Raw genomic sequence first — 25,918 nt, 5'->3', positions numbered from 1 at the left:
ATGTCAATTTTGGCAAATCAGAAAAGAATATTAAAGTATGAGAAATAAGATTTGTTTCTCCAGAACAGATTTGGGGTGGGTGAGTTTGAATAGCATCTTAATGTTTCTACAAGAAACGAGAGTGAAAGACAGATCCCATGTTAGTCCTAGCAGTATTCAAGTCTTGAACTACAAAGTTGTACAATTTAATCTCGATTTCATTTTTACCAAAAGAAATAGTAATTCTGTGAAACAAATTCCATCTGAATTAAAAACTAGATTGAATCTTATTAGGATGCTATTTTTGTTATGTTAACTGTTCCTCCCCATAGTTGCTATCTGACTTTAGTGTTTCGATCTACTAAGCTGGTTTTACTACTTTTTCTAGCAACTGATGGGGACTATTGGCGAATACTGAACCCTGGTGATTATCGAGTGACTGTGAAAGCAGTGGGTTATGCAACCAGCACGCGGGTGTGTCATGTGGGATATGAGAACCAGGCAACACAGTGCAACTTCAATTTGCGCAAATCCAACTGGCACAGAATTCAGGAAATCATGGAACAATATGGACGCGAGCCTATCAATGTGATCCTGTCGCGAGGAAGGAGAGTAAAGAAGATACGCAAAATTCGAGTGCGTGCAGGATCTCGGATGGGTCACCGAAACCAGACCCGGACTTCACAGTAGAGGATTTGCTCAATTGTACATTTAGATTTAATTAGGAAATAAAGGGCTTTTTGTTTAGAAGCAGTGATGTCACTGATGGACTATTATAATACATCTGTAAAAATCATTACTGTTAAGTCTTGTCAAAAGTATAAATTCCTATAATTGATCAATGTGTGCGTGGATCAAGTTTCAAACAGATTTAATTTTGTGAGGGGACTAAACTCTTAAAACTGACTTCAATCATTAGCATTATCAATAGTCCTGTAATACTTTAAAAATGTAATTTTGCCTAGCTTCATCAGCAGAAAAGAACAGTCTCAATCTAATTTAACATGGGCGCATCAAGATGAAGAAGTTAAACATCTCCAAATCCTGTGGAATTATTGTAAACAGAACCAAACATGCATATCCAACTCAGTACAGTAAAACTAACCTACAGTAACTTCTACACGAAGTAAGGCCAACATACATATTCCAAGTTTTAACATTCAGATACCCTGTTCTATCCAAGTGCTCAAAATCCCTTCTTGGCATAAATCTACGACAATTTTAGAAATCTGTACTAAATTTCCTTGAAGAAGGGTCATTGTAAGAGCAGAACCAAATCAATCCAGGGGAAGCTAGAATTTTAAAATTTGTAGTCCAAGAGATTGGTACAGATTTCAGCTCGATAAGTGGTAAGATTAAACATTTAATAATTGTAGCGCCACAACTGATTTCTACCAATTATATGAGATGTGGAAGTAACTGGTCAGATTATATTCTATTCACTATGAAAGCCAAAGAATAGCAAATGCTGGAAATTTAATTTGAAAAGCAATCCAAGAAATGCTCTGCAGGTCATGAAGCATTTATGAACATAAAATCAGGGGTAACATGTCAGGCCAATGACTTGAAAACATACTTGGTTCTTACTTGTATCTGTAAAATCCATGCCAGGACTCGAGTGATGACCACAGGGCAGATAATTTTTGATGTGCCAGGCAGTGAAATAAACCAAGTTATCATGCGGAATTTTCACATTTTCCACCTTAACTATTGTTGGGCTCGAGGAGGCAAACTCTCATATTTACAACTGATATTTACTAAAGTGTAGCAAGATTGCTGATGCAGTTTTGATTAAATGGAAAACATAAATATCAAAGTTTTAGCCCTTACCATCAAAATAGACTTTGATGAATGAAGAATTATAATTATTCCCAATAAAGAGCTTTTAAAGATATATGGGCAACTATAATTTTAATCCAAGTTTCAGAAGGAACTACAGTCTATGTTTGAAGATAGGATTTGGAATGTAAATAGCTGCCCATATTTACTGGAATGTAAATATCTTGGAATTACATAACTGATTATAGCTTGGCATTGCAGTTTCAATATTGGTTATTGAAAAGGTACTTAGGAAATGTGTTTGTTCATTTGATGCTGTGAGTGATGTGCACTTCCATTCAGCTCATTGGAAATTTTAGTTAATTACAAGTTTCTGAAGCAGAGATCTACATTTAATATCAGTTATAATTGTTTTCTCATGCAAATACAGTAGAAAGTTATTTCATATAGATAGGAAATGCAGTATTAAAAGAGTTGCCATAGTTTTCCTATAGCTTATGTTTCAAAATATATCCATTATTTTAACAGAATAAAAAAAAAGCACATAATGAACTATTACTTTTAATTGGTTTAATTTTGAAAGCTTCAGTAATATTTCAAACGTCTAAATCAATATCCCAAAACAAGAAACTAGCAGGACAAAATATGACGCACCATCTATCGTTTGGATCTAAAAAGCTAGATTAAGCTTTCAAATTTACCATAAGTTGCACTCATCTATTACCCTTACATACCGACCTACACAGGTTGCTTTGCCTCCAGATGCTGAGGATCTATACTTCAGAATTCCCTTAATATATTTCATTATTTCATTGCTTTGAGGCAAGCCAGAATGTAAACTCTATCTAGCTTTTAGTCACCCATCCCAATTATCAACTTGTGTAGGTGAAAATGACTTGTCTTTTAGACAATGTCTTTATAGCTTTTTCAACTAACACACAAATGTAAATTTTCACCAAAAGCAAGGATTCAAATTCAACTCTAAATAATGGGAAATTAATGATCTCCTCACTGGATGGGCTGGAAGAACAATATATGAAAGTAGCCAATCTCAGCCAAATTCCAGATAAATGCAAGTTTTTTTGCACGCACTGGCCAAAATGTGATGCCAGTTATGCAACAGAAATGCAGATAGCTTGCTAATGCCCCACTGAAAGTAAAGATAATTATCTGCCAGTAACCTGAGAAATTTGTTGGCAAGTTCCAACAATTTGTTCCCTTAAAACCTAACTCAAGTCAGGTGCTTGTTAACTTAAAAGTCCGTCAAAGGACACTTTCATACTGAAATGAACCAGAATAGAATATAACCTGTGGTACCATGGACTGAATGGGGTGACAAAAAGAACAATTTTAAGTTGAACAACAATTTTAATTTGTGCATTAAAATTTTTGCAAAGTTAGGTCCTGTAGCAGTAAGCATGAAATTTATTACTAGATAAAATGACCCCCAAGTAAATACATCAGATAATAAAAAAATCAAATACTTTACAAATTTGAAAATTTTCTTTAAAAAATCCATTTGAGGTACTTAGCACCCACTAGACACTGTACTGAAATTATAGCACCTTGTACTCGCATTTAAGTAACTTCTTACCCATGTTCATATTCATATAGAACAGAACCGTGCTTTAAATCAGAACAGAAAAATTTAAAGCTCAGCTATTCTAATGAGAAATTAGAATAACCATTGAAGAATTCTGGCCATTATTACCAGAATTTAACATTCTTCCACTAATAGCTTAAAATGACTCCTGGAATAGTCTTCAGAAACAGATTGAAAATATCAGCACATTATCTATATGACACTAATATGTCAAAACAGTAAGATCACTTCTTGGTTCCTAAGATCATACCTTGTGCTTCTGAAAACAAAACAATGAGACATGGTTTAGAGGCCCATTTATAATTTAAAGAGTTCAACCTGAAAATATCAGCCATCTTCCATATATTTCAATATACTCCAAGTAACAGACCCAAGACAAAAATGAAGACAAAGCATTTCTTCCAAAATGTCATGTCTTCAGCAGCATCAAATGTGTAGCATTATATAGGTTGCTCACTTTGAAGTGCACCGTATGCACTCTGTACTGGGTGTGCTTCAACAATCACAGGAACAGAAGCAAATTTCCAAGGAAAAAGATCAAAAGAAATTGAAAGCGTCTGTCTATTCAGTGACTGATGTCCATTTCAGCATTGTCTTCCTCAGCGGAGAAAGCAGAGAAGCTGATCGGTTGACATTCAAGTGTCCGCAAGTTCACCAGACAGGCCATTTGTGTTGTAGAAAACTCGGGGATGGCAATCAACAGCAACCGTTGTCCTTCTACACCTGAGTACACAGAGTAATTTTCTTAATTTCTCCAAAAAAGCAATTATGAAAAGCCACCACACGAGGCTCCAGTGATAGCGCGGTTGGGGGGGGGGGGGGGCGGGAGATAACAATAATGGGTTAAAAGGAGCATCTATCCTCAAGTATCTCATTGCTTGTCCAAGTTCGTCAAAATTAAATCAAATCAAGTTTAATTATCATTCAAACCATACAAAGATACAGCTGAACCCTACAGCGTTCCTCTGGGAGCTAAAGTGCAAAACATTCAAAATAGCAGGCAAGCATCCAAAAATAGCAAGCAACATAATTCAAATATCGAACAAAGAAGCGTATTCACTCAGGAAAAAAAAACATAAATTTGTCAGTACACCCATTACACAGACTTTCTGCTCAAAGCTTTCGTGATCCAGATAATGGGTAGGCATTCAATAAGACAAGTGCTCATTTTTAAAAGAAATTTAGAAAACTTTATTCCCTCATAATTTCCTTCATTTGAAAGAATAAATTGAAATGTGTAATTAAAGATGAAATGCTGCAGCACAGTAGCAACACTCAGGCACCCGGTCTGGAGTTCATATATTTTGAAATTACATAAAACTACATACAATCCTGCCAAATCTCTTTTCGAAAACTTCTATCTGGATATGGTCAACTATTAAAATTAATTTTGCCAAATTCAAATTAACACCTTTGCAGCCTATGAAGCATGTTTAGCATTTCCTGCTCAGTAAAAACTCTAAGAGCATACTTGTCCATCACAGGCAAAGTCACTGCAGATTATTCAAGCAAATATTCTCCAGTACAGGGGTGGAACAGTAGCATAGTGCCACTGCAACACCATGGACCCAGGTTCGACTCTGATGCTAACTATAAGGAGTTTCTATGTCCTCCTCATGACCACATGGATTTCCTCCTGGTGATTCTGTCTCCTCCCACATTCTAAAGAGCACTAGTAGATCTGCATAAAATTATTTTAGTATCATCAAAACTACATTTGTAATGGTACCCCTCTTCATTCCAGCCCACAAAGAGAAATTATGCTCCCACTACCACCATTAGAACAGTGATACTCACCTTCGATGGTTTTTGATTTGAATGACGGAGCATTGCCACAAAAGTAAACATGAGGACACTCCTTGATAATGAATGGATCTATTTTATAGAATGGGTAACAACCTAAAAATATAAATGCAAGAGATGCTTCAATTTATAATACCGTACCAACACATCAGAATATTAAACTACGACTGGAGTATCTACTAAGAAACAAATGGTACAATGGGAAGTATGTACTAGGCTCTACAGTTGCTCTAAATACCTACCAAGTGTGTCAGGTGCAGTAGGGCTCAAGTGCCCAATCTGTAAAGTCCATTGCAGGATCTCCAGGTGATCTTCCATACTGCTATAACAGAATATGTCATTCACATTCTGTCCTGCTGTCCCCAGAAACCTAAGCACAGGGATTCCAAACTTAGGCTTTGCAATGGAATTCAAGAGACATTTTTGAAAATGTATTCATTTTTGGTCATGATCCTCCAATTAAAAATTTTTACTTCACATGTCACAAGTCAAAATCCTTCACATGTAAAAGAGGAATATTAGCCAGAACCACTACATAATCATAATTCTATCCTTATCTACACGTTCCTTCCCCTTTGCCAATACCTGACTCCGTCAATATCTGCTTGGTAAGGGTTGGTGACCAGATGCATTGTGGGATAGGTAACAGCTTGTGGAAACATGCAATGGTGAAGTGGCTGCTGTGGCAAAGTGTAATTCGTTGGATCAAATTCACCGGGCATGCAATCAACAGGGACTGAAGCCTGCAGTGAACAAAATTAAAAGTAATAAATCTGTCAGTCCATAATCAAGACAACTTGAATACACATGTACTTACTGAAAACACAACGATCAACCAAACATAACAATGAGCTTAAATAAAAATTTTCCATCATTTCCTCTGCACTGTAGATTTCAACACAAGTATTGACAACAGCAAAACAAAAATACTTACACTCAGTTGCACCAGGATTTCATCCAGCATTTTAATAGCTTCTACACTAGCAGCCTGTGTCTTCTTTGTTAGGTATTTTGCCTGAAACGGATTAGAAAGTTGTAAAATCACAACATTAAAAATAGATAACCATGTACAAGAACTTGTTCTGTTAGGCACATCTCTTAAAGTTATTCTATTCATCCAATCCAATCATCCCAAAACATCTGTATCTAACCTCAAACATGGATGCTTGCATTGGGGCCTGATGAGTAACAAACCCATGCCATCCAGCCTAACGTTAGTCTCAACAATCTCCTCCTTGCTTTCAACAAATGCAGCTAGAGCAATTAATGGATCAGCATATTTCCCCCTCCACACCTTTCAGCAGGAATTTCAACTAGACAATGCATTGTGGAGCATTAATCCTTCAAATTCAGATATGCAAACAGGAAACGTGAACACTCCAACTTAATCGGTTGCACAGTTCTTAAATCTGGAAAAATAAATAACCTTTGCATCAAATGTTCAATATATTTTGTAATGTTTTGTTAAATGTTAAGGGCTGCATTGTTGATTTTTGAATTGCGGACTGCCAGATTTGCTTTATAATGTACATTAATTTGCCACTGGGAGCATGAAAAACACAACCAATTTTTTCCTGATTACCTTTGTGAAGCTGTCTTTATTCTGGGTGCTCCGACTGAGAAGATTTCCTGCCAAAATAACACGAGAGATTTTCGCAGCACTACTCTGCTCGCCTTCATCTCCCAGTTGTCCTGTTACCATGTCAATGAGAAGCTGCATACCTAGAAGACTGTCCGCATTCTTTCCACCCAAGCCAAGGCCCGAGACTAATAAAACATACCTTCAAAATAGCAAATAAGGCACAATTAATGTGTAGAAGCAATTACATTTCTTTTTTTTAAGACTGGAGAGTGATCAGAGAAATGAAGTAATTTGTTTACCTTGATGAGTCTCCAGACTTGGAGTTAAAGAACATTAGGCATTATCTTTTCACTCCAGTTTTTGCTAAAATTAATAGGAAGGGCAATACAGAGACTGTATATTGAGCTTAGATGAAGCACTGACAGAATGAACAATCTGAACCAAGGATATAAAAACATGGGAACCTAAAGTCCCAGAACAGTACTGGGCCAAGTAGCCACATATGAAGGGGACTGATACAGGAATTTATTTTATTTAGAGATATAGCACTGTGACAGGCCTTTCTGGCCCAAAGCACCCATGCCGCCTATGTCAACAATTAACCTACTAACCCGTACATCTTTGGAATGTGGGAGGAAACCAGCGCACTCAGAGGAAACCCGACCACCCAGAGGAAACCCATGAAGACACGGGGAGAATGTACAAACTCCTTACATACAGCTGTGAAAATTGAACCCAGGTCATTGACGCTATAAAAACTTACCCTGCTACACTACTATGCCACCCCTGAAGTGGCCCCTGCTGAATCTGGAGCAAAAATATATACTGGTGGATGAACTAGCCACATAAGAATCTAAAACAAAATAGTAGGACTCAGCCATCCAGCCCAGAGCCTGGCACACCTTCCAATTAAGTCATTGATCTGCTCATGGTCTTACCTCCAATTTCCTACCTCATCCTCATAACTCTCGGCTCTATAGCTCAAAGCACACCTCAGCACGCTTTGAATTTCTAATACCAATAAAGATTATTGGAGAACAAAATTAAACACAATTATGTAAAATAACATCAAATTAGTCAAGTATCTGGGCCAATCATAACAATTTAGGAAATTCCATCACCTATCAGTATCAGAAGCTGGTACTGGTTGCTGGGGTGGGATATCAGAGGTACAAAGATCTTCCACAAGAAACTTTCCATCATCCTGCTCAGCTCCAAATAACGCAACAACTGCCCCTGGTAAACAAATACATGGTGAAATTAGACACAAGTCAATGAAGGCACCACAGTACTTTAAGTAACTTTAGGGATGGCTGTTATGAGAGAAATAACTAAAACAAATTATAACAAATGAACTATATGTTTTAAAATTTACTGCTGATTGACAGGAGTACATGATACAATCATAAGGTTGCTTAAAATGAAATAAAAACTGGGAAAGCATTTGATAAATTGTTAAGAGATAACCAGAACTTCCAAGCCACAAAATGTACACTTTTAGGCATTTACTTAATAGGGCATACATCTAATTTTTTTTTGGTGTCAAGTATTTCCGAACAACAAATTGAAAAGATTAACACCAGCTATAACACATTCCTATCACTCTTCCAAATAAATACAATTTGTTAATATACTGAATAATCGGGTGACATTTCCAACTAGCTGAAACTTCCAAAAAAAAATCCTAAAACACCCCTAAAATATCCCTAAAACAAAAATGTAAATTTCCAGAGCTCCAAACTGAATGTAATCACGTTTATCTTTTTATTAACAAAATTCAATCACGGAAAGCAGACATGACAGCAAGGCCATGACTTAATGTTCATCCCAAATGTCCCTGACAAAATTACGACGAGTTGCCTTCTTTAACTATTGCAGGCTTCATTGCTGCTGACCCACTTATATCATACAAACAATTAAACACACAGATACACACGTATGTCAACATGGTGTACAAGTCTCAATGACATTCCGAAATGACAAGCCAAGAACAAGTGGTGATCTCACTGAAACAAAATTCTTCAGAGCTTGGCAGAGTAGATGCAGTGAAGATGAATGGGAGGTCTAGGACAAGGCATCAAAATAAAGGATTGACTCTTTAGTGCTGTGATGAAAAGAAACTTAACTGCTATTTAATTAATTTAATTGCTAACCTGGATAGAATTCTCCACCCAGAAAGACTGGAGGCTCAGTGACCAAGTACATTCAAGGAAGAAATTGACTTAGTGTATATCAAGGGAATCAATGGGCACAGGTATGGTATAGGAAACTGGGCTGAGATAAAGTTACCCTTGATTTTACCAAATGACACTCTACACTCCAGATTGTGTGGTTAAGCACAGTCTCAAACATCATCAATAATTTCCAAGATGTTATTGGTAATATCTCAGGTGGTGATGAGGAGGCTTACAGGAGTGAGATAGATTAGCTGATGAGTGGTGAGGCAACAACCATCTTGCACTCAATGCCTGCAAGACCAAGAAATTAATTGTGGACTCCAAGAAGGGGTCAGAGGTGGAAAGGGTGAGCAGCTTTAAGTTTCGAGATGTCAACATCTTGGGGAATCTGTCCCAGAACCAACTCCTGATGCATTCATGAAGAAGGCATGCCAGCCACTTTACTTTACTAAGAGCTTGAGGAGATTTAGTATGACACCAAAGACTCACAGATTTCCATAGATGTACAGTGGAGAGCATTCTGACTGGTATGGAGATTCCAATGCATGGGATTGCAGACGCTACAGAAAGTTGTAGACTTTGCCAGCTCCATTACAGACATAATGTTAGTGCGCGGCCAAGTGGTTAAGGCGTTCGTCTAGTGATCTGAAGGTCGCTAGTTCGAGCCTCAGCTGAGGCAGCGTGTTGTGTCCTTGAGCAAGGCACTTGACCACACATTGCTCTGCAACGACACCGGTGCCAAGCTGTATCGGCCCTAGTGCCCTTCCCTTGGACAACATCGGTGGCGTGGAGAGGGGAGACTTGGCAGCATGGGCAACTGCTGGTCTTCCGTACAACCTTGCCCTGGAAACCTTCCAAGGCACAAATCCATGGTGTCATGAGACTAACGGATGCCTATTACAGACATAAGCCTCCCACCCCCACCACCCCCGCATCAAGAACATCTTCAAGAGGCAGTGTGAAAAGGTGGCATCCATCACTAAGGAACCTCACTATCTAAGACAGACCCGCTTCTTGTACCTCCCTGACAGTAGTAACAAGAGCCTGAAGACCCATACTCAGCGATTAAGAAACAATTTCTTCATCTTGGCCATCAGATTTCTGAAGTCATGAACACTCCCCCATTAATCCTTCTATTTTGCACTGTTTTACAATTTATATTAATTTTATGCCTTTGTTCTGTACTGCTGTTGCAAAACAACAACTTTCACATCATATAAGACAGTGATAATAAACCTGATTCTGACAGGCAACCCCTGCTTTTTTTTATGTCACATGTATTTTCAAAGCTATGAGTTTCTTGAATGCAGATGGTAGATATTCCAGTAAATGTGCACCATTGATAAGACAATTGATAATACCACCATTGATAATACCTTCCCAGATAAAAGAGCTACTTGCACTGCACTTTCAGGCAACAAAAATAAAGGAACTACCATACTGAAGACTTTTGCTTTGAAGACAGAAGTTAGGACGCATAGAATAGATCCCAGACATCCTATTTTAGACACAGTATTTATGAATACTGCTTAGGTGAATATAGTGGCTGATACAAGAATGAAATTGTCAGTGAATATGAGGTTAGACTTTGTATTGTTGAAGTTGACAAACGAATAGTGCAAACATTACTTGCCATGTCAGGCAAAGGTCTACAGCTTTTACTGGATGCAATATGGACCATACTCTTGAGTTGTAAAAAAGAACTAACTTCAGTAATTAGTGAAGGTGCCCATTCCTGACGACTTAAGGAAAGGAGAGTCTTTTTTCAAGTTGACAATGGTTGGGCTGTAGAAACTATGCATAGGGTTAATTTGTTGTTACCTTGCAAGGCAGTTAATCAGGTATGAATCTCACCACGTTGTGTTGGAATAGTCTGGTGCAAATGAGCAAACTGTAAGCCATTTGACAGACAGCAAGGAATCAATAATATTGTTGTGAATCACATGCAACAGAATATTTAAACCATAAATCAGAAGTTATCATTTCACAGAAACTATATAAACATTGATCTCAGGCATTAATGCAAGTAATATCCAGAATGAGCAAGTCTGCCTGATTGGAAATCCACACAGTGAGCTTCCAATTAGGCAGACTGTGGAACTTAATAAGACACAATTAATAGAGGAACAATTTTCTTAAATGATGTCTTCCAATGCTGTTTGCAGCCATACCTGTAACAAATTTCTGGATATCAATTTTGCCTTCCAATTTGATGCGCTGTAACTCATCCTCCAGAATCAGCTCATCTAATTGGTCCGTGTACTTTGCACGAGCTGGCTGCGGCAACAGATTATGCTAAAATTTTAAAAAAAGGTCTACATTTAGAATTCTTGGAGTTACTATGAATCTGCCTACTTGATGCCATTGAGTATTAATGTGTTTGTTAAACGTGGGGCTCAAGCCCTATTAAATTCACTGCCAGACTCCAGAATAGTCTGTTGTCAGAACCAAGGTTGCACTGCAGCAGGTATAGCACATTCTGAAGGTGGAGGAACATCACAGTTTTGATACTTACCCATTGGTATCAATGACATAGGTAGAAAAAGATGGAGTCCTCCAAAGCAAATATAGATAAATAGGAAGGTTAAAAAGCATGATCTCTCAGGTTGTAATTCCAGAATTACTCTGTGTCACTTATTTGTGAGGGTAAAATATACAACAGGACAGATGAGTGTGCCTTGACAGCTGGTTTGAGAAGGAAGGTTTAAGGCACAAAGTTCATTAAGATCACTTCTGGGGAAGGTGGGACGTGCACTGGTAGGACAAGTTACCAGAAGGGTGCCAATATCCTTGTAGGAAGGTTTTCTCATGCATCTTTGAGGGTTTAAACTAATTTGGCTGGGGGGGGTGGTCCAAAAGGTAGAGCAGATTAGAGAGCATAGGGTTTTGCTACACACTAGTTTATTTTCTTTAACACAAAGATCCTCTCAAATGAGCTGCACGAATCAGTACCTATAATTACAATATTAGTGCAAGGGTAGAGAAGGCAGCACAATCTTAAAGGATATAGAAGTTTCAGACATGACAGAGAGGGATGCAGAAGATGGGGATCACATTTTTGTTGAGTGTATATCTTGGAGGGATGACCCAAAAAAAGCCAAATCGATGCACGTCAGGAATGCGAGAGGGGTGATCACTTTGCTGGGGTTATACTACACGTGTCCCAATAGTCAGCAGGTATTAGAGAAATAGATATGTAAGCAAATTGCAGAAAGTTATAAAGCAACAGGGATATAGTAGAGGGAGATTTGAACTTTCCCAATATTGCCTGGAAGTGCCTTAGTGTCCGGGGCTTACACAGGGCTGAATTTGTTAACTGCATTTAAGGAAGTTCTTTCAGTCAATAACCCTACCAGAAAAGAGGCTGCACTTGACCTTATCTTAGGAAGTAAAACCAGGGAGGCAGTTGCAAACATGAGAAAATTATCAAATACTTAATATAATATCTGCATCCTTACACCTGCCTACCTCTTCGCTGATTTCACGCAAGATGGATGGCTTCAACTCCATCTTTTTGAAGAGAGTCCCAATTACACAACATTTCTCCTTGATCTGCAGTTCACACAACTTCTTCACTGCCGCATCGGCTCCTGGAAAACAGCACAGGATCTATCAGCACCAGCTCTACCAACATTTTTAAATTCAGGTTGTAAAAATTCTTATTACACTTTACAGAACACAATTTAAAATGTTTTATTCATTTTAAAAAGGATATCAAAAATTCAAAGTAAATTTTATTATCAGAGTGCATGTATGTCACCACATACAACCCTTAGATTCATTTTTCTGTGGGCATACTCAGCAAATCTATAGTGTAGTAACTATAACAGGATCAATGAAAGATCAACCAGAAGACAACGAACTGTGCAAACATAAACAAACACCAATAAATAACAAGATGAAATAACAAGATAGAGTCCTTAAAGTGAGATCACTGGGTGTGGTAACATCTCAATGGATGGGCAAGTGAGTGGAGCTATCCCCTTTTTTTTCAAAAGATGGTTGAAGGGTAGTAGCTGTTTCTGAACTTGTGGTGTGAGTCCTGAGGCTCTTGCACCTTCTACCTGATGGCAGCAGTGAGAAAAGAACAGGGCCTGGGTGGTGAAGTCATCAGCAACACCTCAATTAAGTGTCTGTTTTCAAGAAAACGTATACTGAAAGAACTTGTTTAAATGCATCTGAAGACGATGCATCCGTTAGTGGGAGAGTCTGTATACTGAAATACATGGATATCCTATTACAACTGAGATGTTGAGGAATTTCTTCAGGAATTGTGGAATTCATTGCCCTGGAGCTCTGTGGAAGCCAAGTTATTGGGTGTACTCAAGGCAGAGATTAAAAGGTTCTTGAATGATAAGTGAAGAATCCGGAAAATGCAGTTAAGAAAAAGAAATGATTAATTATTTTCCTGTATAGTATGGTCTTTTGCCCCCACACCGTAATTTTAGAACCAAACAGCATCCATCTAGGCTAGAATAGACTTCCAAATAAATTAGTCCAACAAAAGAACGATTTCACATTTCGCTATGTAAATGAAACAAAAACAGAATTGGTGGATTCCACACTTTTGTATTAATATTTATAAGATAATTATCGAATTTGTGGGCATGGGGCCAAGTGGTTAAGGCATTGGACTAGCTACCTGAAGGTCGTGAGTTCGAGCCCCAGCCGAGGGAATGTGTTGTGTCCTTGAGCAAGGCACTTAATCACACATTGCTCTGCGACGACACTGGTGCCAAGCTGTATGGGTCCTAATGCCCTTCCCTTGGACAACATTGGTGTCCTGGAGAGGGGAGACTTGCAGCATGGGCAACTGCTGGTCTTCTGTACAAACTTGCCCAGGCCTGCGCCCTGGAGAGTGAAGACTTTCCAGGTGCAGATCCATGGTCTCGCAAGACTAACAGATGCCTTTACATCAAATTTTATAGTAGTAATTTAGTTTAGTTTAATCTGCATAGTTTGCACATGCACCTTGTGACCTCCATGTTTTCTCTCACAACCAAGAGGCATAAAGTGGCAAATTAATTCACTATTGCGAATTACCCTTTGCTAATGAGATAAAGGATTAAAAGGGATCAATGGGCTTGAGTTTATTTAGAATAAATTGAAGGGATACAGGGAAATTAAGAAGAGAGGGGCTAGAGAGCAATGCGATTGCTTCCCATGGACATCTGTAGACAAAGAAAATACAAGCTGGATAATCGTATGAAAGCACTGACTAGTTCAGATACAACCTCACTGAAATTGTCAAATTCAATATTCACTCTGAGACTGCATCATGCCAAGAACTCAGCAGGCCAGGCAGCATATATGGAAAACAGCACAGTTGACGTTTTGGGCCGAGTCCCTCATCAGGACTGGAGAAAAAAAGATGGAGTAGATTTAAAAGGTGGGGGAGGGAAGAGAGAAGCACAAGATGATAGGTGAAACCAGGAGAGGGAGAGGTTAAGAGCTGGGAAGTTGATTGGTGAAAGAGATACAGGGCTGGAGAAGGAGGAAGCTGACAGGACAGGACAGAAGGCCATAGAAGAAAAGAGGGGAGAAGCACCTGAGGGAGGTGACGGGCAGGCAAGGAGATAAGGTGAGAGAGGGAAAAGGGGATGAGGAATGGTGAAGGAAAGGGGGGTGGGGGACATTACCAGAAGTTTGAGAAATCGATGTTCATGCCATCAGGTTGGAGGCTACCCAGACAGAACACAAGGTGTTGTTCCTCATACCTGAATGTAGCCTCATCGCAACAGTAGAGGAAGCCATGGATTGATATATGGGAACAGGAATGGGAAGCGGAAGTAAAATTGGTGGCCACTGTAAGATCCTTCTTCATCTGGCAACGGAGCACAGGTGCTCAGCAAAGCAAATCTACGTCAGGTCTCACCAATACACAGGGGGCCACATCGGGAGCACTAGACACAGTATGACCCCAACAGATGAAGGAGGTGGTGTAGGGGCAGGTGTAACACTTGTTCCTCTTGCAAGGTTAAGTGCCGGGGCAGATCAGTGGGAAGGGACAAATGGTCAAAGGAGTTGTGTAGGGAGTGATCCCTGTGAAAAGCAGTAGGTGGGGGGGGGTGAGATGTGCTTGGTGGTGGGTGGGATCCCATTGGAGATGATGGAAGTTTTGGAGAATTATTTGCTGGATGCGGGGGCTGGAGAGGTGGTAGGTGAGGACAAGAAGAACCCTAGTAGGGTAGCGAGAGGATGCGGCGAGAGCAGATGTGCATGAGGATGGAAGAGATGTGGTTGAGGGTAACATTTTAATGGAGGAAGAAGGGAAGCCCCTTTCGTTTTGAAAAAGGAGGACATCTCCTACATTCCAGAATGAAAAGCCTCATCCTGAGAGCAGACACAGAGGAATTGAAGTGGATGGTGTCTTTACAAGTAACTGGGTAGGAAGAGGTATAGTCGAGGTAGCTGTGAGAGTCCGTGGGTTACAAATCACAATGCTGGAGGAAATCAGCAGGCAGCACCTCTGTAAAAAGAGGACAGTTGATGTTTCAGGCCGAGACCCTTCCGCAGGACTAGAGAAAAAAAGTAGATCTAAAAGGGGAGGTGAGAGAGAAATGCAAGGTGAAATTGGGCAAGGGAGGGGTGAAGAGCTGGGAAGTTGATTGATGAAAGAGATACAGGGGTGGAGAAGGGAATCCAATAAGAGAGGACAGAAGGCCATGGAAGACAGAAAAAGGGGGAGGGGCACCAGAGGGAGGCAACGGGCAGGCAAGGAGATAAGGTGAGAGAGGGAAAAGGGGATGGGGAATGGTGAAGGGGGGGGGTGGGCATTACCAGAGGTTAAACGACTGTTTGGGTCTCTGGATGGTGGCAAGAGATGAGGTAAAACAGCAGGTGGTGATCTTCTGTAGTCACATGGAAAATTACCGTGAGGAGTAGTTAGAGGAAATAGAAGAGCAAACCAGGGAAGAAACAGTTCCTTTGGAATGCCCCAAAGGGAGAGGAGGGAAGGGGTGACTATTGATGCCATCTGCAGAGGTAAGGAGATGTTGGAAGGACAATCTTATATTAAGGAGTTTTTGCAATGGAATATGGAGACCAAGGAAGTCTGTCCTTGCTCGGGTTAGGAAAAGAATGGGTGAGAACAGAGGGTATAGGAAATAGATGAAAAATGGTCAACGGTGTGGTTAACTATGACAGAGAATAAACCAGGGTTAAGGAGGAAAGAAAATATCTCAAGAGGTACAGCATCTTTATGGCAAATCCTATCTGCTTCAAGATTCAAGCTACCGGACACCTTTGCCTCGTACCTCCTCCCTGCAGCTCTCGATAACTACAAAAGTAACTTGCTCAAACAATTTACAAGTCTACAAATAAAATACCTGCTTGTACAACTTGTACAGCTGCAGCCTACCATCAGCACATCTTGGTCACTAGTAAGTGGACACAAAATCCCACGTCACACTACCTAGCAAATAGCTTAACAAACTGTCCCTTTGGCAGACATTTCAACCAATACATGGATATGAAAGGCTTAGAGTGATAATAGGCCAAGCACAAGCAAATAAGACCAGCTCAGTTAATAAACTTAGTTGGCATAGGTGACTTGGGCCACAGGGGCTATGTGTGGTGATACCTACCTGGTTTTTCACCAAGGTCCCATTTACCTGCACTCGGATCATACCTCTCTGATGCATGTACCTATCCAAACTTCTCTTACATGTTACACTGAACCTGCAACTACACTTCAGCTGGAAGCTTGTTCCACACACACATTATCCTGACTGAGGTTCCCCCTCAGATTCCTCAGGATATTTCACCTTTCACCCTAATCTATAAACTCTAGCTCTAGTCTCACCCAATATGAGAGGAAAAAAGCCTACATGCATTCACTCAATCTACTCCCCTCGATTTTGTATAGTTCTACAAGATCTCTCCTCATTCTTCTGTGCTCCAGGAAATAAAGTCCTAACATATTCAACTTTTCACTATAACTCAGGCCAAATCCTGACAATATTCCTACAACTTTTCTCTACAGTCTTTCAAGTTTATTGATATCTTTCCTGTAGGTAGATGACCAGAACGGCACACACCATACTCTAAATTTTGCTTCACCAACATTCTATACAACATCAGCATAACAAGCCAATTCCTGTAATCAATGCACTAATTTACAAAGACCAATGAGCCAAAATCTCACTTTACAACCCTATCTACCTGTGATGCCACTTTCAAGGAATTATGGAACTGTATTCCCAGGGCACTGAGGAGTGCAGCGGAACAGAGGGATCTGGGAATACAGATACAAAATTCCCTAAAAATGGCATCACAAGTAGATAGGGTCGAAAAGAGAGCTTTTGGTACATTGGCCTTTATTAATCAAAGTACTGAGTATAAGAGCTGGAATGTTATGATGAGGTTGTAGAAGGCATTGGTGAGGCCGAATCTGGAGTATTGTGTTCAGTTTTGGTCACCAAATTACAGGAAGGATATAAATAAGGTTGAAAGAGTGTAGAGAAGGTTTACAAGGATGTTGCCGGGACTTGAGAAACTCAGTTACAGAGAAAGGTTGAATAGGTTGGGACTTTATTCCCTGAAGTGTAGAAGAATGAGGGGAGATTTGATAGAGGTATATAAAATTATGATGGGTATAGATAGAGTGAATGCAAGCAGGCTTTTTCCACTGAGGCAAGGGGAGAAAAAAACCAGAGGACATGGGTTTAGGGTGAGGGGGGAAAAGTTTAAAGGGAACATTAGGGGGGGCTTCTTCACACAGAGAGTGGTGGGAGTATGGAATGAGCTGCCAGACGAGGTGGTAAATGCAGGTTCTTTTTTAACATTTAAGAATAAATTGGACAGATACATGGATGGGAGGTGTATGGAGGGATATGGTCCGTGTGCAGGTCAGTGGAACTAGGCAGAAAATGGTTCGGCACAGCCAAGAAGGGCCAAAAGGCCTGTTTCTGTGCTGTAGTTTCTATGGTCACTTTGTTCTACCACACATCTCAGTGCCCTACCATTCACTGTGCAAGTCTTACACTGTTTTATCCTCTAAGTGCAACACCTAACACTTGTCTGCATTAAATTCCATCTCCCATTTTTGCAGCCCTTTTTCCCTACTAGTCTAGATCACTTGGCAAGTTTTGTAGCCTTCCTTACTTTCCCCTACGTCCCTATCTCGGCAGCATACTCAAACCTGCCAATCAATTTATCCACATTATCATGCAAGTCATTAATATAGATGATAAACAACAATGGACTCAGCACCACCCCTGGGGCATAATCACAAGCCTCTGAACAGAGAGGCAGCCATCTACTACTATTCTACGGTTTCTCCAAGCAAACATTGGATCTAACTGACTTCATGCTGAACGCCAAGCAACCGTCAGGACCAGCCTCCCATACAGAATTTTGTCAAAGGAACTGATAAATTCCACATAGACAATGTCTACTCCTCCCCTTCACCAACCTCCTTGGCAACCTTGGTTAGATATGACCTGCCACACAAAGCCATACTGACTATCCCTAATCAGGTCCTAATGCATATCCAAATACTTATGTATTCTGCCCCTTATGATACCTTCCAACAATTTACCATAACTGATATCAGGCTAATCAGCCTATAACTTCAAAGTTGCTGGTGAACACAGCAGGCCAGGCAGCATCTCTAGGAAGAGGTACAGTCGACATTTCGGGCCGAGACTCTTCGTCAGGACTAACTGAAAGAAGAGCTAGTAAGATCTCTTACCAGCTCAAATCTCTTACTAGTTCTTCTTTCAGTTAGCTCTGACGAAGGGTCTCGGCCCGAAACATCGACTGTACCTCTTCCTAGAGATGCTGCCTGGCCTGCTGCGTTCACCAGCAACTTTGATGTGTGTGGCTTGAATTTCCAGCATCTGCAGATTTCCTCGTGTTTGCAGCCTATAACTTCCTGGCTTATTCTTATGTAACTAATGTTGCTCTTACTTAACCAAAAGAATAGCATTAGTTATATTCAAGTCTTCTGGCACCTCATCCACAGCTAAGCATGTTTTAAATATCTCTGCCAAGGCCCCTGCAAAACAAGATAACGTGCTTTAATGACTACCGCTCAGTGGCTCTAAACATGTACCCTCTGAAGTGCTTCAAGAGGCTGGTCATGGCACACGTCAACTCCAGCTTTAAAGACCTCAAACCACTGCAATTTTCCCACCGCTAAAACAGGTCTATGATGGATGCTGTCTCCCTGTCCCTATACTCATCTCAGGAGCATCTAGACAGGAAAGACACACGTCAGACCATGGTTCATTTACGACCATTCTACCTTCAATACTATTATTCCAAAAAAACTCAGCACTAAACTCTGTACCCTGGTAATTAATCCCTCTTACTGCAACTGAATCCTTGATTTTCTGATCAACAGACTACAATCAGGAAGGATTGGAGCCAACACCTCCACCGTGATTATTCTAAACACTGCTACTCCACACGGTTGCATCCTCAGCCCCATACTCTACCCCCTGTACACTCACGACTCTGTGGCATAGATGTCATGGCCAACATCTTCACTTCAAGAGGCTTAAGAAATCTGGCATGTCCCCATTGACACTTACCAATTTTTAGCAATGTACCACTGAAAACATTCTACCCAGATGCATCATAGCTTGGTCTGAACAATGATTCAAAGAACATTTAGATTTTTTTTAGATTATGAGAACACTCAGTCCTCTTTTATTGTCATTTAGAAATGCATACATGCATTAAGAAAAGATACAATGTTTCTCCGGAGTGATATCACAGAAAACAGGACAAACCAAAGACTAACATTGACAGAACCACATAAATATAACATATAGTTACAGCAGTGCAAAGCAATACCATAATTTGATGAACAACAAACCATGGGCACGGTAAATAAAGTCTCAATGTCCCCGAGTTGATCGACTCCCGAGTCCCCGATAGCAGGCGGCAAAGGGAGAAACTCCCTGCCATAAACCTCCAGGCACCATCAACTTGCCGATGCCTTGGAAGCAGCCGACCACAGCTGACACTGAGTCCATCCGTCCAAAAACTTCAAGCTTCCGACCAGCCTGTCCGATACAGCCTCCCGAGCGCCTTTGCCTCGCCCCGGCCGCTGAAACACGCAAAGCCGAGGATCTCAGGGCCTTCCGCTCCAGAGATTCCAGTTACCACACAGTAGCAGCGGCAGCAAAGCGGGCATTTCAGAAGTTTTCCAGATGTTCCTCTGTACTCTCACGTCCATCTCCATCAAATCAGAATTATGCACGGTCCCCTACTTGACAGATAACAGACGTCACCACCGAAGTGGCCGCGCGCGCTGCTGTCGCGCCGCCATCTTCTCCTCCTTAAAAGGTATTTATCAAAGTATGTATACAGTATATGATCCTGAGATTCATCTTCCCACAGCCAGCCATGAAACAAAGAAAGAAAAACCACTGAACTCATTCAAAGAAAAACATCAAACCCCCAATGTGCAAAAAAAGAACAAATTGTGCAAACAGCAAAACAAGCAAAAAACACAGAATATAAAACACCAAATCACAAATCATCCAACCAATGCAGGCTTATTCAGTTTAGTTCAATCTAGCTCTGTGTTATTCGTTAACTTTGGGCTGCAGACTAGTTCACCCCAATCAAAATCGCACACAATAGCTTAAAAAAAAGGCCACTAGTACCCAGAAACAAATCATAACGCAAACTATAGAGTCTAATCCACAAACTGTGTCAATTAGAGCCAGAACTCCAGCAGCATTGAGCGAGGAGAGAGAGATCATCACACGCAGACACCTTTCACCAGCAGCAAGCAAGAGGCTGGTAGAAGGCGCTGAACACCAGCCTGCCTTCTGTTCTTGCTCCAATGATTTCAATCGTCTTTGACGCTTTAATCAGTGAGATTGGCAAGAAATGAAGTCAATCATGGGTTCACGCCCCATCTCCAGGCTTCCTGACCTCCAAGCCATACACTTCACACGAAACCTCACAGAACCCCCTCAGAGACAGCAAAGCACCAGATCACTCAATCAGCCCAAAAACACATCACCAAAATGTAGATCATAGGCTCCAACAGTAGTGGAACCACATTTGAAGAAAAAGTGAAAGTAGTAGCTTTGTGGACTGTCTCTGAAGGATGTTACCGTTGGTCGCATTGCTCCCCAGATGCATTTGCAAGAAACTGCAGAGTTGTCAACACAGCTCAGTACATCACAAAAACCAGCCTCCCCTCTCTGGAGTTTGTCTATACCTCTCACTGCATCAATAAAGTAACCAACATATTCAACGATCCCACCCATCCTGGACATTTTCTCTTCTGCCCTCTCCCATCAAGCATAAGGTACAAAAGTCTTAAAGCATATACACCAGGCTCAAGGACAGCTTTTATCCCACTGTTCTATCACTGTTCTGCACTTACATTGACTGTGATGAAGTGCTTTGAGAAGTTGGTGATGAAGCACATCAGCTCCTGCCTGAGGGGTGACTTGGATCCGCTCCAATTTGCCACCATCGTAACAGGTCAACAACAGATGCCATTTCATAGGCTCTTCACTCAGCCCTGGAACATCTGGACAGTGAAGATGCATACATCAGGGTGCTCTTCATTGACTACAGCTCAGCATTCAACACTGTCATCCCCTCAAAACTAATCACTAAGCTCCAAGACCTAAGCCCAAATACGTCCTTGTGGAATAGGATTCTCAATTTCTTCAGTCAGTTTGGATTGGCAACAACATCGCCTCCAATCACCATCAGCACAGGTGCATCACAAGACTGTGCTTCCACCCCTGCTCTACTCGCTTTATACTTGCCACTCTAAAGGCTATTTTATACTTCTGCGTCAAATGTACGCTGTAGGGCGACGTGCACCTCCCCAAAAATGTAACTCACGCGTCGCGGCGACGCAGACCACAACAACTGTGATTGGTCCGCTTGGTAGCATCGCATTTCCTCCTACGCAGTTCCGGTTGTTTTCTCCGCCATGTCTGTACACTGATGCGAAATAAATGGTTGGAGACGATGAACCAAATCGTCAAATCTACCTGCTGACATCCGAAAATAATTGAAATGTATTTCCTCGTCCATGTCTCTCACGAAGAAACTCAACACAGTGGCATAGAAACCTCACCGCCAACTAGCGTTTTGGCAGTGAACTGCAGGGCGACACAGACACAACTACGCATGCTTGCTACGGCATAGGGCCACGCAAAAGTATAAATCAGGTCTACAGCGTAGCCCATACGCACAAGTATAAATCAGCCTTAAGACTAAGTACATATTCAAGTTTGAAGATGACACCACTGTTGTTGACCGAATCAATAATGGTGACGAATCGCCATATAGGAGATTGAAAATCTAGATGAATGGTGGCACAAGAACCTTACATTCAATCTCAACAAAACCAAACAGCTGCCGGGGCGGGTTTGAATCGGAAGTCCACGAGCCAGTCCTCATCAGGGGATTAGACATGGAGAGAATCAGGAATTTTAAATTTCTAGAGTTAATCATTTCAGGGGATCTGTCCTGGAACCAGCACCTGACAGCACAGCAGCACAGCTACTTTCTCTTCATAGATTCGGCACGTCATCTAATGTTTTGATAAACATCTATAGATGCAGAGGAGAGTATCCTGACTGGTTGCATCATGCCTGGTAGTTAAAACACAAATGCCCATGAACGAAGAAGCATACAAAAATAAGTCAGTACAGCCCACTCCATCACAGGAAAAGCTCTCCCTACCAGTGAACACCTCTACAAGGAATGCACCACAAGAAAGCAGCATCCATCAAGGACCCCACCATCTAGACCACGCGCTCTTCTCACTGCTGCCATCAGGAAGGAGCTACAACAGCCCCAAGTCCCACACCACCAAGATCAGGAATAGTCAACCCTCAGGCTCCTAAACCAGTGTGGATAACTTCACTCACCTCAACACTGAACTGATTCCACAACCTATGCCCCCACTTTCAAGGACTCTACAACTCTTGTCCTCAATATTATTTATCATTGCTTTTGAATTTGCACATTTTGTCTTCTTTTGCCCATTGTTGTCCCACTGATTCCATTGTGTTTCTTTGTATCTACTGTGAATGCCCGCAAGAAAACGACGACAGGGACAGATACAACCTTTGATAATAAACTTACTTTATAACTCTTGAATGGACGCCTTAGCCTCATGATGTAGCTCGTTGTGATCTTGTAGCTTACCGTTCACCTGCACTGAACTGTTTCAATAGCTTTTACACTTTATGCTACATTATTTTTTTGTCTTACGCTTATTCTGGGTCAATGCACTGTGTAATGACTTGATCCGTATCAAATACAAGCTCTTCACCGTATGTGTCAGTACATGTGACAATAATAAACTAAAACGACCAATAACAGCCCTAGCCATGCCCCGCCTTACAAAGCACTGCACGGACAGCTCATCTACATGAAATTCCCCATCCACGACTCTCCCTTCTCCGACCCTAAACACAGGGTTATGTCTCTTGCATGCCACCCCATCCTCACCCACCGCCGCTCCCGTGCACTTGGCCCACTTGCGCGCCTCTCCCCCTCCCCACAGTATCGCGGCCTCCACACACACACACAATCCCTCCCTCACCCCATCGCTTCTTGGCCCTGTCGGCCAGCACGGGTCGCATCTGTTCGAGACGGGCGGCGTAGATGTTGGCGTACTGCCGGTTGAAGCTGCGCTCGCCCAGCGTGAAGCATTCCGAGCGGTTTCTGTAGGAGGAGGTGGGCAGCCGCTCAAACGTGGGGCCATGCTGCGCCGGCAGCGGGGCCGACAGCAGGGTCTGCTCCTTGCGGGCGGCGTGCTCGGAAAACATGGCGTGGCTAGATGCAATCTGTCGGGCACCGGGTCTCCCCCTCGGGAATTACTCCAGCCAGCCGTAACGCCCAACGACAGCCAGGAGAGCCGGCACAGCCCCGCTCACTCGGCTCTGTTGACGAACCTCTCGCGCTCCGCACTGACTTCCGGTTGCGCTCGCCCGCGTGCAGCCGCGGCGCGCGCGCGCGCCCCGCCGGCAGATTCCCGCCAAACGAGGCGCGTGCGTGATCAACGGGCCGACGATTCCACTGGAGGTGAGACGGCCGCCATGTGTTGAGGGGCGAAAGAAATCCGCCATGTTGGTGAGGGGCACATTTAAAAGTTTCGTCGAGAAGCTGTGGGGAAATTATGTCCCGGGAAGGTCACACTGCTGGTTATCTTCTTTGCGTGAAATAGAGCAGTCATACAAACGAACAATGGAGACCAGGCCATCTGTTTGGCATGTGATTCAGGGAACAGCATTAAGAAGTGCAACAGGTGTCAACTCCTTTTAAAATGTATTTGTTTTTTTACAATAATGCCGTAGGTGGGATCTTCAAAACAAATTTATTTATGTCACCATATACAACCTGGAGATTCATTTAATTAGGGGCATCACAGTAAATCCAAGGAACAGAATAGAATCGATTAAAGACTACACCAACAGGACAGACAGGTAACCAATGTGTGCATCAGTTTCAGAGCATATCTAAAAATAGCACTTTGGACATCTACCACACCCTCAGTAGAGTAACGGAGGGACAACCTAGATTTTTGTGTTCCAAGTGTCTGGAGTGATGTTAGAAGTGGTGAGGGAACTGAACTGCAAATGCTGGCATTTGAAGCGATAAATAATCTGCTGGAGGGGTTGGGAATATCAGGCAGTATCTGTTGGGGGAAAGACATGGCTGGCATTTCAAGTCAGAACACTGCACTAGGTCCTGATAGGCTGAGTTCCTCCAACACCTTGTTGTTGGCAAAAAAAATTAGGGCTATCGTCCATTAAGTAGCAATAGACTCAACACATACAAAATGCTGGTGGAACGCAGCAGGCCAGGCAGCATCTATTGGAAGAGGTACAGTCGACGTTTCGGGCCGAGACCCTTCGAAGATGCTGACCCTTTGAGACCCTTCCAATAGATGCTGCCTGGGCTGTTGCGTTCCACCGGCATTTTGTGTGCATTGCTTGAATTTCCAGCATCTGCAGCTTTCCTCGTGTTTGCGTTTTTAAATAGACTCAACAGTTCACTCTTGCCTCAGAGTTTTAGGAATTATTTTTCCTCAAGTGCCATTCCAATTTCCTTTTGAAAACCCTAGCTGACTGTTTCCACAATTCTTAGAAGCAGTAATGTCTACATTATCACCAAACTCTACGTTTCATAAGAAGGTTTATCATTGCATCCTCTGTGCCTTTTTGTTGCTCAATGTTTTCTGTCTTTAGATTTCAAAATCTATATTTTTTTATTTTCTATTTTACTATGGCTGAAAAGGTCAAGGAAGCTGCACACTAGATTTATTTTCAGAACTGCGATAGTGGTGGCGGAAAAGAGAGAAAGGTGGCATTGTGGACTTTGGCATGGGGAAGTCAGGGTAACACACAGCAGTCCTTATTGAGGGGTCAGCAGTGGAAAGGGTGAGCAGCTTCAAGTTCCAGATCATCAACATCTTGGAGGATCTATCCTGGGCCCAACATTTTGATGAAAACACTAAGGCATACCAGTGGCTCTACTTCTTCAGGAGTTTGAAGAGATTTGGTATGTCACCAACGACTTGCAAATTTCTATAGCTCTATGGTGGAGAACATTCTAACTGGATATAACACAGCCTGATATGGAGGGTTCAACACACAATATCAAAAGAGGCTGCAGCGGGTTGTATATTCGGCTAGCTTCATTACAGGCACAACTCTCTCCATGTTTGAGGAATCTTCAAGAGACATCCATCACTAAGGATCCTCACTCTTCGGGACATTCCCTCTTGTCATTACTACCATTGGAGAGGAAGGACTGGAGCCTGAAGACCCAAACTCAACAATTCAGGAACAACTTCTTCCCCTCCATCAGATTCCTGAACAGTCCATGAACACGACCTCGTTCTTTTATTTGCACTAATGAGAATCAACTTTATTATCACTGGCTTATGTCCTGAAAATTATTGTTTTGCAGCAGCAGTACGGTGCAACACAAGAAAATGAATAGAAGTTACAAGAGTATTTACAAATAAATAAATAATGCAAAAAGTCT

The 25,918-nt window shown here is 41.7% G+C and overlaps 2 protein-coding genes across 2 annotated transcripts in view; one reads left to right on the top strand and one right to left on the bottom strand.

The window, feature by feature from the left end:
• Positions 1–2,957, top strand: part of LOC134350954 (inactive carboxypeptidase-like protein X2) — a 129,896-nt gene extending 126,939 nt beyond the window's left edge. The window contains exon 22 of the mRNA XM_063056826.1: positions 368–2,957. Coding sequence (XP_062912896.1) covers positions 368–669 — 302 coding nt within the window. The 3' untranslated portion in view covers positions 670–2,957. The remainder of the gene's footprint in view (positions 1–367) is intronic.
• A 149-nt stretch (positions 2,958–3,106) lies between these two features.
• pold2 (polymerase (DNA directed), delta 2, regulatory subunit) lies at positions 3,107–24,139 on the bottom strand. The gene is given in 15 exon segments (XM_063056828.1): positions 3,107–4,084; positions 5,159–5,260; positions 5,407–5,534; positions 5,750–5,907; positions 6,099–6,179; positions 6,747–6,945; positions 7,868–7,982; positions 11,095–11,218; positions 12,392–12,513; positions 23,469–23,734; positions 23,736–23,873; positions 23,875–23,955; positions 23,957–24,018; positions 24,021–24,103; positions 24,106–24,139. Coding segments are annotated over 15 exon segments (1,851 nt in total). The 3' UTR covers positions 3,107–3,926.
• Between the last annotated feature and the right edge of the window lie 1,779 nt (positions 24,140–25,918).

Source organism: Mobula hypostoma, chromosome 8 (assembly GCF_963921235.1).
Source record: "Mobula hypostoma chromosome 8, sMobHyp1.1, whole genome shotgun sequence".
Classification (NCBI taxonomy): domain Eukaryota; kingdom Metazoa; phylum Chordata; class Chondrichthyes; order Myliobatiformes; family Myliobatidae; genus Mobula; species Mobula hypostoma.
The sequence above is the reverse complement of the archived record's forward strand: the minus strand, read 5'-3'. Positions and strand labels throughout refer to the sequence as shown.